Genomic DNA, 18,817 nt, shown 5'->3' with positions numbered 1-18,817 from the left:
TTTATGATACTGATAATATTTTATAAATATATACGTATAGACTGGGGGAAGTTTAAAAAATAACATCACCTATTCTTTCCATGGAAAGAACAGGTGATATTATTCCACTATGATAAGGAAAACTCTTGATAAAAGTGCAACTTCAAAGTTGTATTACCCTATGCCTTTTTAAAAACTGGATGATGAAAAAATGGATAATTATATTGAAAATGGTATCATTATACATTTTTTTTTGGTATAATTATCCATTCCGCTGGCTAGAGGCAAATTTCTGCACATTTATTTTATAACTGTCTTTCCTCAATTTGAATTTATGCCCTCTCAGGTGCAGAATCTGAGCAAGAGAAAGAATCCCATCAGTATTCAGCTTGCTCAAACCAATCAAAGCCTTACACACGTCAATAGATCACCTCGCAGGTGCCTCGTCTCCAGATTCTGCAATTTGCAGAACTTAAGTCTTTCTTAGTAACAGCAGCACCCCCCTTTGTTCCACTCACTAATCTCGTTGCCGCTCTATGTACTCATTCCAGCAGCTCTACATCTTTCCTAAAATGAGGCCTCCAGACCTGTATGCAGTACTCAAGGTGTGGCCTGACCATTGCCTTATACAAGGGGATATCACCTGCTTATCCCTGCTAGTAAAATTCCTATATATAATTGACAAGACCCCATGAGCTACTCTTGCAGCCTGTTTTCACTGTGCAGAAAACTTCATATCTGACTGCACAATTATCCCCAGTTCTTTTTTAATTCTCCACTACCCTGAGTGTAGTACTGCACAGTTGGTATGTTACTCTGGGGCTACTACTAATCATATGCAGTACTTTGCATTTGTCAATGTTAAACTTCATTTGCCACCTCTCAGCCCATCTGCTCAACTTTTCCAGATCCTGTTGCAGTAGTGTACTGTCATTAACAACTCTACCAACCTTCGTATCATCTGTAAACTTGTACATTAAACTGGATATACCTTCATCAATATCACTGATAAATATGCAAAAAAACAATGAGTCCATCACCGAGATTACATCATCAGATGATCCCACTGTATAGAATTTAAAAAAAATATCTGAGACCATTGTAGTCACACTTACAGAAACAAAAGCTCATCTCTTTACCTCTGACAATAGTTATGTCTTTAATAAGTCCCACATCAGCACACTGTGATCACTGCCACTCAGAGGATTCTTTATCTGCAGGTTCTTATTGTATGAAGAGTTGCTGCTGATAATCGGATCAAGAGTATTGTTTCTTGTTGATGTTTCAATAACGTGCTGCTGTAGAAAACAGTCATCCAATAAAACCACAAAATCATGCTGGTGTGTGAGAAACCCACAAGTTAAAATCACCCCATTATAAGACATTCTGATTTACTAGTCCACTTTATTTCTTGGTATAGTTATTTGTTATATTCATCACTGTCATTGGACCCATAACACACTCCTACTCTCATTTGTGCTTTTCCAGTACTTATGTCAAATCAAAATGACTCAACATTACACTGGCCACTTCAACTGGATGCATCACCTTTAGATTTAATATGCTTCTTAACCAAGACCACAACCCCCACCCTCCATTCTGTCCTGTCCAACCTTGCTACTCATCATTAATGATCAGCATTGTGTACAATGTTTAATGCTGTTTGTTGTTGTTTGTTTGTTATTTGGTTTTTAGGAGCATTAGCAACTAAGGCCATATTGCTCCGGGAATATGCGGTGGTCATTCCCTGACCTTTCCGCATCCTCCGTATTTGGTGGTGACGGGCTCGAACCCAGGTCTAATCAAGAAGCATGTGCTACGGACTGCTGCTCCTTCCCACCTGGCTACGGAGGCGCCAATGTTTAATGCTTTGTTTTTTGTGTTTTGATTGAATTATTTAATTCACTGGATTATAAGTAAGTTTTGGAAGAAGAGATAAATAAGGTAATTTTCAATTGAATTAGTTATAAGTTTAAGTACTTAAAGTTTCAACTGGAGTAATAATTTTAATTGAATTTAGTATTTGTGTTAGCTATAAGTTGTAATTGAGATATTTTATTTTAGTTTTGTTTATTTAGGGTTTGATTATTTGGGAATATTTTGGTGAAGCTTTAATTCTTCCCCCGTGAATTCTTGTGATAGTTGGACAGCATTCATTTTTGATTTAAGTGAGTTTTAATTTTAGCTTATATTATATTAAACTGTATGTTGACTTCTTGTGTGAGTATTATAAGTATGTTATTTTGATAAAGAGGGAAATAAATCTTTGACCTTGGAATTCTGTGTTTTACTTCCTTCAAAGATAGTCTAATCTACAAATGACTGTATTTGTGACTTGAGAAAGTAATTGTTTATCTAGCTTATTACTGTTTTAATAATGAGTTGTAATTGTATTTATATTTTGTATCTGGTCATAGTTAACTTAGACTTCTTTGCCATGTGTTCAAAAGGGACTGAGAATATGAATTCGTCTGATAGTGACAAATCGCTGATGGAAGTAGAAGATGTACTTCAAAATAAATCTCCTGCTAAAATTAAGAAAGCTGTGGTGCAACTGGAAAGGATGGAGCAAGAAAGAGGTGGTGTAGAAGAAAAGGGGGGTGAAGTCTAATAAGGGTCTAAACAGGAAAGAAGATACTGAGAGTGACATTGGAACAGACAAAAAAGAAAGAACAGGAATTGAAAATGAAGTGTGGACTGAGTTTATGGATATACGCAAGACCAGAACTGTCTTACAAAAATTTTTGTTTTGTGATGAGAAATAAGTGACCCATGCAGCAATGAATAGAATATTGTCAATGTGGAATACACTAGAGGATAAAGCAATAAAGCTGTTTGTAGAGAACAAAGTGTTAATTCCTAAAATTAGAGATTGTCAAAGTTTCGTAAGATAACAACAGCAGCAGTTTGTGTCTTTGATCTTGGAAAAAGATCCAGGAAATTAGAGAAGAAAAGATCCAGGAAAGTTAAGTGGCTTTGATTAAAGCAGATAAAGAAGAAATAAAAAGTAGTGAAGAAGTGAAGAGAAACTTAAGAATGAACTGAAACCTTTGCTGAAGACCATAAAAGTTAAACGGATAAAGAAAATAAGGGATAGAGGAGTGGTGCTGGAACATGATTCTCCAGGAGATATGAAACAATTGCAAGATAATCAGAAGTTAAAAGATTGTGGACTGCATGTTGAAGTACCTAGGAAACCCATTCTCAAGATAATTATTTATAATGTGCAAAAAAAATTGGAAAAAAGATCATTTGATATATGAATTATGGGAGAGAAATTTAGAGGAAAGGGGTTATTCTATTGAAGATGTAAAGGAAAGTGTCCAGCTTTATTCAGTATCTAAAATAGTGCAGAAGAAACTAGTAATTAGATTCTAGAGATGACTTTAAAAATAAGATATTTTAGTAAATAAAGGTCATGTTTTTGTTCAGTGGTTGTCGTATCGAGTGAGAGATATTGCCTTAGTACCAAAATGTTATAAATGTCTATTTTTTTTTTTTTTTTTTTTGGTAGTTATTGCCGCATTGGCTTCTGTGGCCATAATGCACCTCCCAAGGTTTTTGCAGTACTTTGATCCATGCCTGAGGCGGGATTCGAACCCGCAACCTTTGGGTTGCCAGGTAGGCACTTTGCCCACCCGGCTAGCCCGGTCGGCTTATAAATGTCTAGCATAGAGGCATGTGGCCTTTCACTGCAGAGATAAAACTACGAGTGGTTATTGGTATAGGAAAAGGGAATGTCTATAAGGAATGGAAAAAGGACAAAAGTATAATTTGTATAAATTGTAAAAGGAGAGGTAGGGATTCTAGCCAGTCGGTTAAAAGTAAGGATGGCATTGAATATAGAAGAGTATGTGAGCAATATAAGACTAGAAATGATTATGGATAGAAGTTATGATTATAGTGAGATAAAAGTTTTGCAAGTTAAAGGCCAGAAGATCTACAATACTTCTTTACAGGTGGCTAAGAAAATTGAGGAAGTGGGTGTTAATATTCTCCTTTTTAAGAGCCATATGTCATGAAAAATGCAGTAAATGCAGTCGCACCTCCGTTTAATGAACTCTTTATAGCAAATTTTTTTTAATTCCTCTTGGTAATTACATTTAAAATCCGTAGAACAAAGAAAATTTTCCATATAATGAATGGATTACAAGAGACTTAACTGTATACTCATTGTTCGCACCTCTGGCCTTCAAACAATTTAGGTCATTATATAGGAACATAAAATTATTAAATTACATAAAAACTTAATTTTTTTTGCTTTAGTGTTAGGAAAATTTGTGATAATTTCATCAAAGTCTGTTTTGCTAGCAATTTCATGTTCAATTGAAAGGAGGCATAGATACGATGTGCGTTCTTGTCCTGACGTCGATCTCAAATAATTCTTAACAAGTTTTTAACTTGCTAAAACTCCTTTCAGCAGTGGCTACTGTTGTTGGCACTGTAAGGAACATTTTAAGAGCTTTCTTGCAATGCCCATTTAGTCAATACATTTAAAATATCTAAGTGATATTTGTATGGGGATTTTTTTTTTCTAATATTTCAATTACTTGGTGTTTAAAGCATTTGATTTCAATTTTAAATTGATCTTGATTACTTTCAGGGTATTTTTCTGACAATAAAATATCTTCAGTTTCTAAATCCTCACTTGTCATTATTATTATTAGCCATATGTTGCAAGAAAGCCTGAGGCTTATGCTGCACCAGCCAAAAAAAAAAAATTCTGAATTACCCTGAGAGAGAGAGAGAGAGAGAGTCAGAAGTAGAAGGGAATCACCAAGAAAGAGAAGAATGATGATATTGAACGGAATGCTTTGCCAGCCAAAAAAATTGAAGCCTTCTGCTATCTTTTTCAGAGATTCAAATCTTTCATTTTAACTGCGTTATAATAGAACCAATAATTGAAAAACAAGAAATTTTTATTTCATCGAAGTTTGACAATTCATCTTCAACATGCACACCTGGCATTTTTTTTTTTGCTTTGCCTACTCTTTTCAAGTGGTACTATTTTCATTTTTTTGTAAGTTTCCTCGATTTCAGTAAAAACATTATAAATTTCATTCCTTAGATCTTGATCTTTAAAATAATCTACAAGTCCTTTAATTAATACGGATGATTGATAAATATCCTGTTCTTTTTTTGTAGTGATAAGGTGACTATTTATCCTTTCCAGTATAAAATTCCACAGGCTTAAAAACACAATAAACTTGTAACTACTCATTTGATGGTGCAATGATTTAGGAAGAGATAATATGTCATCAAGTAAATAATCATCTTTCATTTCATCTAATATTAAAATAATTTGTTTGAGTTGCTCATATACCGCACTTATATGGGCAACTTATACCCCACTGGCTGGCCTCCACCAGGGTGCCTGAGCTACCTGACAGAGACCAAGTTAAAAAAAAAAAAAAAAAAAAAGTTTCAAAGGAATAAGTAGGGAAATAGTGAAGAAAGGTGGGTCAGAATATGGCTAAATAAGAGCAGGCCATACAGAAGCGGCCTACTAGAGATGAAAAACAAGGACGAGTGGGGGAAGGGGACAGGCCCCAAGGGAAAAAGTAAGAACTCCAGTTGGCCTTAACTGTCTCAAGATCCTGTCACAGAACTTGGTTTGTGTTTGTACTTTGCATATTTCTCAGGCAGTTAGTTTGCCTCCTTTGAAAAACAGATTGAGCATACTCTGTAAAGACTGTGTAGTAAGTTCTTCTGTGAGGAATAGGTGCTCAGAGTTTCATGGGTTATATTAGATTCCAGTGATGATGTGTCTGGTCCGGTATTCATCCTATTCAAGGTAGAGGTACATGACGTACTCCCAGGACCTGTCTTCACCACAAGTGCACAGTGGATCATTCTCAACACCAAGGGTTGTTAACTTGTGTCTAAAGGGCCCATGCCCAGTAAGGAGAAATGATACATGGAGACCTCGTGGTAGGGATAAATTTCCTGGTGATAGCACCTTTAGCCATATTATCCCAGGATTCTTGCCATGTTGTTTGTAGCTTGTCCGAAATTCTTTTTCTCTCCCATTTGGGATCACTGGCCAGATCCAGTTGGATACCAGCGACGTTGGTGGGAATGACTTTATTCATTCTGTAGAAGATTCCTTGTTTGATGTCTTCAAGGAACAAAGGCATAAACCCAGCTAGGACTTGGAGGGTGGGGTGCTTACAGTGCTGCACCTTCTTACAATTACAGTGTAATTGTAAGACGCATAAAGCGCTGTATTAAATCAAGTTTTCTTCAATTTCTATCCAGGGTGGCCTTGATACACTAAACTGCTGCACCATAACAAACTATTGGCAGGAAAACTGCCTTGTATAGTAATGCAAGTGCTCTTCTCTTGAGCTTCCAATCTGACCTGCTGATCCGGGATAGTGGATAAATATACTAGATGTAGTCTCCCACAGGAACTAGTTACTGTCGGTAACACTATTTCAGGGAGACGAGAAATATATTATGCAAAAAGGATAGGTGGAACAGGACCAGGGTATGTCTTCCAGGGGCAAATGTTGATGACGTTGTAGAGCAGATATCATCTTTTAAGGGCACAAAAAGTGATATGTTGTACATTTTGGCACTAATGACCTTAAGAGTAAGAGATCTGCAGATTTACTTAACAAGTACAGGTCTCCAGGGCCTAATTGATTGACAATTAGGCCCTGGAGAGATTGTGCAAGGCTCATGGGGTAGAATTTTTTTCAGCCTGGTCTGTGCTTGCTAACAGGAGAGACTGCTTCTACAGGGATGGGATACACTTAAATAGAAAGGGTGCAAGAATATTTCCTGATGCTATCAAGGCAGTGTTAGGTGGGTCACAAAACTGCTAGTTTGGGGGAGGAATTCACAGACTAAAAGATCAAGAGTAGCCGAAGGCAGAAACGAAAGTGATCCTTGCACTGCTTCTATTGTAATGAGTAGCAGCCTAGAGAGCAAGTTGCTGGGAATTTTAAGAGCTGCTGGGAGTCATCATGGAACAAGTAAATACATGGGCTGTGTTAGGGTAACTAAGAATAAGAACAAGTGCATGTATACTTGCATGTACTCTAATGCTGGAAGTATAGTCAATAAAATTGATGAATTTGAAGTACTTTGCATATTTCTCAGGGGATTAGTTTTTCTCAGGCCAAGACATCAAAGGCAGATATAGTTGGGATATCAGACATGGTGTCACGCAGATATAAGCAGTGCAGAATTGGAATTTGGGGAGTACAATGTGTACAGAAAGGACAGACAGGGTAGGAAGGGAGGAGGGGTTATGCTGTTAGTTAAGAAACACACAAATCTAAGGAAGTGCATCCAGTTGACACGGTGGACAGTGCAATGTTGAGTCTGTTTGGTGGGACAAACACTGGGAAAGGGAAAATGAGAGTAGGAGTGTGTTATAGGCCCAATGATGCTGATGAGTACAATGAACAGTTGTGCAGAGAAATAGAATGGACCAGTAAACAGAAAGTCTTGTAATGGGGGATTTTAACTTTCCAGATACTGACTGGAACTTGTTTTTTTTTTTTTTTTTTCTTTGTTAGTTGTTGGCGCATCGGCTTCTGTGGCCATAATGCACCTCCCAAGGTTTTTGCAGTACTTTGATCCAAGCCCGAGGCGGGATTCGAACCCGCGACCTTTGGGTTGCTAGGCAGGCACTTTACCCACCCGGCTAGCCCGGTCGGCACTGGAACTTGTGGTTGGTCACTCGCACGCTAGCAAGACTTTTGTGGATTTATTGGAGGATTGTTTTCTACAGCAACATGTTCGAGGGATAACCAAATGGAGTAACACCCTTGATCTAATTATCAGCAGTGATGATGCATGCATTAGGAAATTGCAGATAAAGGAACCACTAGGTGACAGTGATCACAGTGTACTGATGTGGGATTTCCTTAAAGATGTAATTCAAGGTAATTTACTTAAAGACGTAATACAAAAACCCTTCCCTTTACCCATCAAGGGTAAAGGGAAGGGTTTTTGTTTTCGTAAAGGTGACTATGGAGTCTCAGACAGTTTTTAAATTCGGTAGAGTGGGATCAACTGATGATGTTACTAACAGTGAATTCTAAATGGGAAGCCTTGAGGGACTTAATCTGGGAGGCTACGAGGCTTTTCATACCAACTAAGAAATATTGTTAAAGGTTCAGGCCTAAATGGATGTCGGATGAATTAATGAGGCTTGTGGCAGAGAAGTAAAATGCATGGGATGCATATAAATTATCAGGCAACACAGAAGCCTACAATTGATATAAGCTAGTCTGTAATCAAGTCACAAAGGGGGTTAGGCAGTCGAAGGCAGATTACAAGATATTTTTGGCAAGGGACACAAAGAAAACAGCAAAGAGTTTTTTACTTATCGGATTGGTCCACTTAACATAGATGGTTTGACTATTGATCATCCTGCTCAAGTAGCTGATAAATTGAATGACTATTTTGCATCTACATTCACACATGAGGAGTTATTCAAGGAGGGGAATGCCAGAAGTTTATCAAATTGTAGCAGGGTATTTAATGATTTTGTAATAACTGAGAGCAAAGTGGAGGAGAAATTGTTGAAGTTAAACATAAAAAAAGGCACCTGGGGCAGATGGAATCTATCCAGTTATAATGAAGGAGGCAATAAGGGAAGTAAGCAAATCCTTAGCCATAATTATGAGAGCATCAGAGTCAGGGGAGGTCCCCATGGACTGGAGATGTGCAAATGTATCCCCAATTCACATGGGGGGGGGTTTCAAACGGTGACACAAATAATTATAGACCCATTAGTTTAACTTCTGTTCCGGGGAAAATAATGGAGTCACTGGTTAAAGAGTTAGTTGATACAGGATCAACTAGACAAGACAGCAGCAGTAGTTCAGACACAGCATGGATTTGTTAAGGGAAATCTTGTCTGACCAATTTGATTGGATACTACAATGTGTGTCACAAAGGAACTGGATGCAAAAAATAATTTTGATATCATATACTTGGATTTCGGGAAGCTTTTGATACTGTTGCACATGGAAGACTGCTGTACAAATTGGAGCGATGTGGCATTAAGGGCAAGTTACTGCAATGGAATCTAGCAGCCACAGTTAATAATCTATGGGTAAGGTATGTCTTGATGGTATTGTGAAGGTTTCCAGAGATTGGTAAGGTATGTCTTGATGGTATTGTAAAAGTTTCTGGAGCCTATACACACATTATTTATAATTTCCGATTTATTCAGTATTGTAGAACATACTCCAGCATATGAGAGCACAACAATACAAATGGCCCTCAGTCCCCAGCAGCTTTCACTCTCCCTCTTATGGCAGCGAGAGGATCAGAGTGGAAACAGAGGGTGCTAAGAATCTCTGGGTACGACCAGGCTGCCATGCACGGAAACTGAACTTGGCCTGTTATAACGTACGATCACTCATCGGTGAAGACAGGATATTAGAGCTGGAAAAGGAATTAGAAAATGTGAATTGGAATATCATCGGTTTGCTGAAACAAGAAGAAGAAATGAATCACTTATAAGTTTATCAAGTGGAAATCTGCTGTACACCAATGGAAACAGTGAAAGGAGTGAAGGTGGAGTTGGGTTTCTGGTCCATAAAGATTTTAAAAACAACATTTTGGAATTCAAAAGTACATCACCAAGGGTGTCAAGACTAATACTCAAGATTTCTAAGAGGTACAAGCTAAAGATTATAATGATTTATGCACCAACATCGAGCCATGATGATGAAGAGGTTGAAGAAATGTACACCTAAATTGAGAGTCTTCTAGATGAACAGAAAACCCACTATACTATTATTATGGAGGACTTCAATGCTAAGGTTGGAAAAAGGCAAAACAGCACAGAAAGAGGAACTATAGGAAATTTTGGAATTGGTGAAAGAAATAAAAGAGGTGAAAGACTTGTGGAATTTGCAGAATCTCAAGGACTGTCAGTAATGAACACTTTTTTCAAGAAAAGGGTGAACAGAAAGTGGACATGGAAGAGTCCAAATGGATTAACAACCAATGAAATCGACTTCATCCTCACTAACAGAAGATATATTGTGAATGATATTACCGTCCTGAATAAGGTAAATGTTGGAAGTGATCACAGAATGATAAGATGTACACTTGATATAGATGTAGGAAAGGAAAGGAAAAACTGACTCAAGTAAATAATACAAAGGTCTTTGAGATAACAGAGGAGGAGAAAAAGCAGTATGTACTGGAACTTAAGAACAAGTTTGAGCTTCTGCAGACTGCTCAGGACCAAGATATCGACGAGGAATATTAAAACTTTCTGAAAGTGATAAAGCCCAAGAAACCTATAGGGAAACAGAAATCCAAAGAAGAAAAAATTAATCAAGAAACACTTGTCATGATGAACCGAAGACGACAAATGAAGAGCAAGAAAAACACTGACAGGAGAAAATTGAGTATACTGAGTTATGCAAAGCCATTAGAAAGAGACTCAGAGATGACATAAGAAGATTTAACACAAGAAAAGCAGAACAAGCATTAAGGGAAAACAAAGGATTTAAATCAGCAGTAATACAGAAAGACAAATGATACTGAACCTGACGAATAGCGATGGTGTACTTATAAACAACAGAGAAGGCATAATTCAAATAGCAGAAGACTACTATAGAGAATTATACAAGGAGCGAGGGAATGATACCAGCAGTGGGGAAGATGGATTGCAAAGTAGCAACACATACAACGTACCCGATATTCTTCCTGATGAGGTAGAACATGCATTGAAGAAAATGAAGAATCAGAAAACCCCGGGGGAAGGTGAAGTTACTGTAGAGTTGTTAAAATTGGGAGGAAGAGACATAACACAAAAACTGGCAAGGCTCTTCTCAAAGTGCATTAGAAAAGGTGTGACGCCTAAGCAGTGGAATAATGTAATCATAGTTTTGCTGCATAAGAAAGGAGATAAATCAGAAATTGGAAATTATAGACCAATTAGCTTGTTATCCCACATCTACAAGTTGTTCACAAGGGTCATTACTAACAGATTAGAAAGAATACTTGATGAGAATCAACCGAAAGAGCAAGCTGGCTTTAGGACAGGATTCTCAACTATGGATCACCTTCACGTAATATCACAGCTAATGGAGAAAGCAAATGAATATAAAACACCATTATGCCTGGCATTTGTGGATTATGAAAAGGCATTTGACTCCATACAGCATAAGGCAATGTTTCGGGCACTGGAAAGACAAGGTATAGATACCCCATATATTATGATTTTGAAGAAAATATATGAGAGTGCTACCTCCTTTATTAGACTAGACAAAGACAGTAGCAAATTTAAAATTGAGAAAGGAGTTCGACAAGGAGACACAATATCTCCGAAGCTGTTTACTGCTGCCCTTGAGGAAGCTTTCAGAAGATTAGACTGGTCGCAGAAAGGAGTCAATGTGTACCTAAACCATTTACGATTTGCAGATGACATTGTGGTTATAAGCCACGATCCCAAAGAATTAGAGGAAAATCTTAATCAGTTATGCACAGTTAGTAAAGATTTTGGACTAAAGATGAATATGGCTAAAACAAAAGTAATGTGAACAAGTACGCCACGGAAAGGAAAATAATGATTGAAGGAGCAGTAATTGAAAAGGTGGAGTCATATACTTATCTGGGACAAGTTATTAGCTGTAATAATGATAAATGGCTGGAAGTCAAGAGAAGAATAAATTTTGGATGGATAGCATTCAGGAAATATAGTCACATACTGAAGAGCAATATCCCAGTTTGTCTGAAATGTAAAATAATGAATCAATGTATACTCCCCACCATGACTTATGGAAGTGAAACTTGGGCACTCACCAAAAGAATGGAAGAGAAGCTGAGAACTACACAGCAAAGAATGGAACGAATTATATTGGGAATCAGACTGTTAGATAAGAAGAGAAACACATGGATTAGGCAGCAAACTCAAGTAAAGGACATTCTTATCAAAACTAAAGAACTAAAATGGTCTTGGGCAGGACACATAGCTCGAAGACATGATGACAGATGGTCTAAGAAAATAACAGAATGGTACCCAAGAGGAGCTAGAAGAAAACCTGGAAGACAAAGGCGGAGATGGATAGATGAAATTCATGAGTTTTTGGGTAGTAAATGGATGGCCAGTGCTCAAAACAGAAGGAACTGGAAAGTTGCTGGAGAGGCCTTCATCCTGCAGTGGATTGAAAATGGCTGATGATGATGTAGAACATACACAATGTGTGAATTGCGAACAGCTATGCATTCGAGCATGCACTGATGAAGTGGTCACTTCACAGTACAAAGGCATAATTGGTACTTCAAAGTTATGTTCTGGAAGGCAAATAGGTTTATGCTGCTATGCAGTATGTACTCAGATTTAAGGATGCATGCAGGCTTGAAATGCCCTCTGAAAACACACCATTTGGCAACAATTAATTTTCACCCTGTCCTCTGCTGTCATCCTGATGCACCATCATCGAAGGGTGCCATTTTGTCAGCTAGCCACAGGTGTTGAAATATCTTGGCACGGAACTGATGTTCCCAGTCAGTGGCACCCTTCTGATACCCACACCCTTGGCACCTGTCCCAATGCCAAGGTGTTCTTACACTACTGTATGTTGGTATTATTATGTTTATTTCCAAAGTGGAATGTGTACATAATGGGGTCAAATGTTTTGTGGTGTTTTCTTACCACTTCTTCAGTGACAGCTGTCTTTGCAATATCGCAGTCACAAAAGATCACTTTGGTCATAAGAACATCAAATTCTAGTGACCGAAGTAATGAAGTTCACCATTGTGATGAAGTTAAAAGACAATTTTCAAGGGTAAACATTTACTCATACTTAAAAAGTATTTTTAATTTCAGAATATGGAATAGTATTTAAGATAAAATATTTTTAAATTAGAAAAAGGAAAAACATTTTTAAACCATAAAGAAACAAAGAGATTTACAAGGATTATGCTGGTTAATTTGGCAGTTAATTTTATAATTTCATATAACATATTTACAATAAATATGGAGACTACATAAACCCAAAATAATAAAGTTAATCAAATGAAATTTTAATCAATATATTATTAAATATTGGAAAAACCTACCTTAGCATTTGCAGTATCAAATACGGTTTCTACCAATAATACATCAACACCACCATCCAATAATCCATAAATTTGTTCAGTATATGCTTTCACAAGTTCATCAAAAGCTAGAAAATTTTATTTTAAATTAAATTTACTCAAATTAGTTTGGTATTAACTAAAATGAAGTATAAAAATGTTACTACGATGTTTTAATAATGAATAAATATCATCTATACCAATCTATATAACAATAACCTAGTCCAGTCATTCTCAACCAGTGTGTTGTGAATAGCTGGAGGTGTATCCATAAAAAAATATGTAATAAGCTCACAGGTATTACTTTAAATATGCTGCCATTTTTTAATAAATAAAAATAGGCATCTGGCTTTGAAAAGTAAAGTAGTGAAAAATCTAATTGCTTATAGATCAGCCTTTTATGAAATGTCTTTTGTAATACCCCCCACCACCCAGATAATGTTGTTGTTTGTTCAGGCCAAACAACATGGCCAAAACATGCCTTTCACTGTGTTTCCCATGGCATAAGGGGAGCTGACTATATGACTGTAATAAAATGAATTGTACAAGTGTATTCTTTTCAAAAGTTCAACACTACATCTATATCACTCCCTAATGGGTATTATAATTATATAGGTTCATGCAATTTGTTATGGAGCTAAAAGTTGCATTACTGACAAAATGATAACGAGTACATTCTATGCAAGATATGTTTACTGTTTCTAGACAGTGGCAAAATGAACAAGTAGGTGGGTCCTTACATATAAATAGGAAGTGATGCATTAGATGGTATGTCAAATGTGTGTGTGTCCATGCAAGGACAACCTCTTTGTATTGGTTTCTCTGGAAGCTAGAATAACTGACTTGTGATTTATGCTTTATTTGTAGTGGCGGCTTATTGTTCATTTGAGTCTGCCAAGCTTATATCCACTCAAAGTACACCCCTTGCTGCATTATAAGTCTAAAGTCAAAAAAAAAAAAAAAAAAAAAAGAAATCTGAAAGCCAGTTAGATCAGTGACTATGCAGAGTGATCTGCATATTCATTCCGAGGAATTTCAATCCTATATCCCATGGACTGAAATCTAACAGGAAATGAATTCTGATAATTTTCTTTAACCCAAAATCAGTTTCACGGGGTCAACCTGATCATAACAATATTTCAACAATTTGTACGAGGGGTTTCCAAAAAGTAAAGTAACACATTTTTTCTCTCAATGATGTTTAATAATACGAAGTTGAAATTACACACCAAAAAATAAGTGAGCATGCACTACTTCTCCACAAAGTCTCCAGTTTTATTGATGCACTTGTCCCAACGATGGATCAGTTTATCAATACTAGTACTGAAGTCCATGCCCACATGCAGTAATCAACATCGCACCGCCTGATGAACTTCCTCATCCATGGTGAAATGCTTTCCTGAAAGGTGTTTTTTTCAGAGGGCCGAAAAATGGAAGTCTGAAGGTGCTAAATCTGGGCTGAACGATTACGGCACAACCACTCACGAGTAGTGTGGGCAGTGTGTGGAGTTGCATTGTGGTGCAACAAAATCACAGTGCTTGTCAAGAGTCCTGGTCATTTGCATCAAATGTTGGCTTTCAGTTTTTCCTATGTTGCATAGTAAAGCTGTGCATTGATTATTCCTCCCTTCAGCAAGAAATCCACCAACAGAATGCCTTGGTAATCCCAGAACACTGCCATGACTTTTTGGACACTTGGAACAGTTCTGAATTTTTTGTGCACAGGAGATTGTGGATGTTTCCAGGTCATGGAGTCTTGTTTGCTCTCCAGGGTAAAGTGATGAACCCACGTTTCGTCTGCTATGACTATGCAAGCAAGAAAATGCTCTCCTTCGTCACTGTATCACAACAGGTTCTCCAGACACATCTCCATGTATTTTGTTTGTCTTCCTCTAACAATTGTCGGGGCACCCAGTAGCAGCACACCTTTCGAAAGCCAAGGACATCGTGAACAATTTTGTGAACAGTCGACTTACTCATGTTCACTATTTGTGCAATTTCACGCAGATTTACTCACATATTTTCAAGAACGATACCCTTAATGAGCGAAATGTTGTCTTCTGTCTTGCTCGATGAAGGCCTGCCCACCTGATGTTGATCTTCAATGTCAACACAGCTTGCTTTAAATTCATTGCACCAAAAACATACTTGCTTCTTGGTCATCATCTTTTTGTCATATACAGCAACCAATTCACGGTGAATGTCACTTGGTACCCTTTTGCTTACAAAAAGCGAATAACTTCACAAACACCTGTTTTGGACCACATTGACACGGTAGCCACCATTTTGCAACTGGAATCTGCTGTGAGGCAGCAGTACTGCAACACTGCACTGGTGGTCCTTTTGAACATTATTAACTGGTCTATCTGTCCACTGCATTTCATCTCATTCCCTTTCACCGTTATTAAGAAAAAAAAATGTGTTACCTTACTTTTCGGAAACCCCTCGTACTTCACCATCAACAGAGAAGGAACTGCTAATAGCTTTTTTGACAATATTTTCTTTGAATTGTCTGCAGAAAATTATAGAAATCTTAATTATTGCACCATTAGAGAAAATCGATGTTTAAGTTAACTCTAATTATACAAATGTGTCATTTGATGTATGTCACACTGAGACATTGACAGCATACTCGCTTTACTGCCGTGCACTTTCCTGCAATTGGTAATGCCCTCTGGCTTCGTAACATTGGTGCATCATCTAGAATAAAACTTTAGGTGTGCAATTTGTGTTTCATGCAGTGAGTACTCTCAGGTCTAATCAGAGCATACGTTAAAGGGAATGGTTTTTAAACTTACATTTGCTCACTGACAGTTCTAAAGGGAGTTTTAATTTTCAAAAATTAATTAGAAATATGTTTTTAAAACAGAACATGAATTTTTCAGAGTTATATTCAGAAAAAATGGGTGGCATAAAAAAAAAAAAACAATTCTGAATTTTTTTTCTGATTTTTTCAAATTTTCACATGCGCAAAGGAATTTCAAATTTTCCCATAACTAGTTATGGGTTAAAGTATATTCAAATGAGCGTTCAAGATGGAGTGGGAAGGTGAAGATTTATTTTCTATACCAGTTACTACACTTAGAGTCAGTGTGTGTGTGTGTGTGTGTGTGTGTGTGTGTGTGTGTGTGTGTGTGTGTGTGTGTGTGTGTGTGTGTTGTAGAACAGTTGCTAATAAGATCTAATGCCCTTAACACTTCAGCAGTGTAAACACTGCTTCCTATCCCTGCACTAGGGGTAGGAAGCACCACAGCAGAACCTGCTATCCATTTTTCGGCCATCAAAAATGGATAGTTTTGTTTGTTATTTGGTTTTTAGGAGCATTAGTAACTAAGGCCATATTGCTCCGTGATATGCGGTGGTCATTCCCTGACCTTTCCGCATCCTCCGTATTTGGTGGTGATGGGCTCAAACCCCGGTCTAATCAAGAAGCGTGTGACTGCTGCTCCTTCCCACCTGGCTACGGAGGCGCCTCAAAAATAGATAGTAGGTGCTGATGGGATGGGAAGGAAACTTTCAGCTTTTAGCTGCATAGTTAGGAAACCTTTCTTTCCATCAAATAGCATTTTCTTTCTAAGGTGCATCATGTGTTCATCTGCCTCTATATACAGGCTCTGTATTGGGTATGCTCTGAAAGTGCCTAGGGATATCCTAAGAGCACTATGCTGGATTGCATTGAGCATGAAGTATTTGCTCTAGTCTATTCACACACAAGGGTGCCATAATCTAAACAGGGTAGATGAAGATTCACTACAGATGAGTGAAGAATGTCAATCAGCACTCCAGGTAATAGCAGAGACCTAAAAATATTTTTAGAGCATTCTTATGTGCTTCATGTCATTTAAAAAAAATAAAAGTTTGCTGTCATATTATAAGTCCCAGGAGTCAGATGTTACTGGAAATTGATATCAGCCAGAGTTTAGGTTAAATATGTATTTCACGTTTTTTGCAGAAGTATATGGCAGCAGTTTTCTGTGATGAGAGACAAAAGCCAGTAGTATTCAATTTTATTAATGGAAATTTGAAGTTGTATGTTTCAACACTGTTTTGAAAGTTTCCGGTGAAATGTTGAGGACTGATAATTGTGCAACTCCATTTTGGACAAACAATTGGAAGGGCATATTTCAATAACAAACTTGAAATAACGTTTCTATTTTGGGGAAAGCTTTGAATCAAATGTGTCAAATAACTTTTGGAAATCCAAGGAATGCAAGTTTAGAAATAATCATGGTGCCAAAGTCCTTTTCAATATCTAAGCATGCCATGACTAATCTCATTTCTTATTAAAGCATTCCATATGTTTGCTTTTAATTTGACCATCAGACCTAACATTGGCCTATTTTTCCCAAAAAGAAATTGGCTTTTATTCAATACTGATTGTCAAGACACCACTTAGCATGCATCAGATTTTCTACAATTTCCTCTGAGCAGCTAGTAAGATAGGCTGGCTGGTAATTTTGTGGATTGAATTGATCCTTACTCTTGTTTTGAAAACACTAGCATAATTTAATGATGCCAAGAGATGGATTATTAGCTCTCAGAGGGGTAATTGAACTGAAAAGTGTTTAATACTTCCCATCAGGGCTAGCAGCACTATTTGTTGACCTATTCAGGGATTCTTGTAGTTCATATATTGTGAAAGGCTGGTTGTATAGCAGTGATAAGCCTATAGTGAAATCAATTTACACTTTTCAATTCTTATTTTATCCTTCTCAAAATTGAGTTCAGTTGAGAAAGAGTTCATTTTCTGGCTCTTTAGGAGAGGATACACCTTCCACCTTACATTTGGAGAGGATATCATAAGGAATTTGCCATAGAGTCATTGGTTTTTTTCAGATAAGTCTGGAACTAATATTTTTTGTGACACTGAAGGCAACTTTAATCCAGGATTCTTTTTTAGTTTTGCTCATCTTAAATACTGTATGTTTGTGTTATGTCACTTGTAATTAAGTAGTTTAAAGATACTTGCAGAATAAATTCAATACTCTTATGTTCTTTTCTTATCTCACTGCAAGCACCATTCCAATTAGATAATTTGATCAAGTGATATGACAGGGTTATTTTTCCTAATTGTCATGGGAAACAGAGTTCTACAGTTAGTTCAGTCTATAATCAAGTTACTCTGGGATTTTTTTTTATAAAAATGCCAAACATGAAAGTATTACAACCTATAGTACTTAGTAATGTGCATGGGGCTGAAGGTTGAGAAAAATGAAGATACTTTTTGACAGAGTTCAATTTCTGTGAATTGCAATTTTCAGGATATACATGTGAAGGAAGGTTGTTCCAGATAACAGAAGTTGAAGAGATAAATGAGGAAGAAGAAAGTTGTTTCTGTGAGTTTAGAGTTGCATAATGAAGACTGGTTGCAGCACATGTTCAGGTTGGTTTTAAAGAGTGGGGAAATTACAGATGCCAATTCTGTAGAAGCATCCACAGAAAACACATGCAGCAGAAACAAAACATACATGAGACAGAGAGTGGAGAGACTTTGTAAGAGATGGATCATTAATTAACCTGACTGCCCTCTTTTGAATGGAGCCTAGAAGCCCAAGAGAGGGCCACCACCCCAGATGCTGAAACAATATTCCATGGTAAGGCAGATTTGAGATTTGTACAGAGTGAGTAATTTAAAAGAAAAGAAATGCCAAGAGAAAACTGTGTTTTAGTATGCAATGATTAAGCCACATTGTGAGTACAGCATGCAGGTCTGGAAGCCTCATTTTAGAAAGAGTATGAACCTGTTGGAACAAGTGCAGTTGGAACAAGTGCA

At 37.2% G+C, this 18,817-nt stretch overlaps 1 protein-coding gene across 1 annotated transcript in view; it reads right to left on the bottom strand.

The window, feature by feature from the left end:
- LOC150088367 (methionine synthase-like) overlaps positions 1-18,817 on the bottom strand; it is a 668,558-nt gene that overhangs the window by 530,248 nt on the left and 119,493 nt on the right. Inside the window, 1 exon segment of the mRNA XM_090370745.1 lies at positions 13,027-13,133. Coding sequence (XP_090226871.1) covers positions 13,027-13,133 — 107 coding nt within the window.

Source organism: Mastigoproctus giganteus, chromosome 3, assembly GCF_048544385.1.
Source record: "Mastigoproctus giganteus isolate SK-2022 chromosome 3, ASM4854438v1, whole genome shotgun sequence".
NCBI lineage: Eukaryota > Metazoa > Arthropoda > Arachnida > Uropygi > Thelyphonidae > Mastigoproctus > Mastigoproctus giganteus.
The sequence above is the reverse complement of the archived record's forward strand: the minus strand, read 5'-3'. Positions and strand labels throughout refer to the sequence as shown.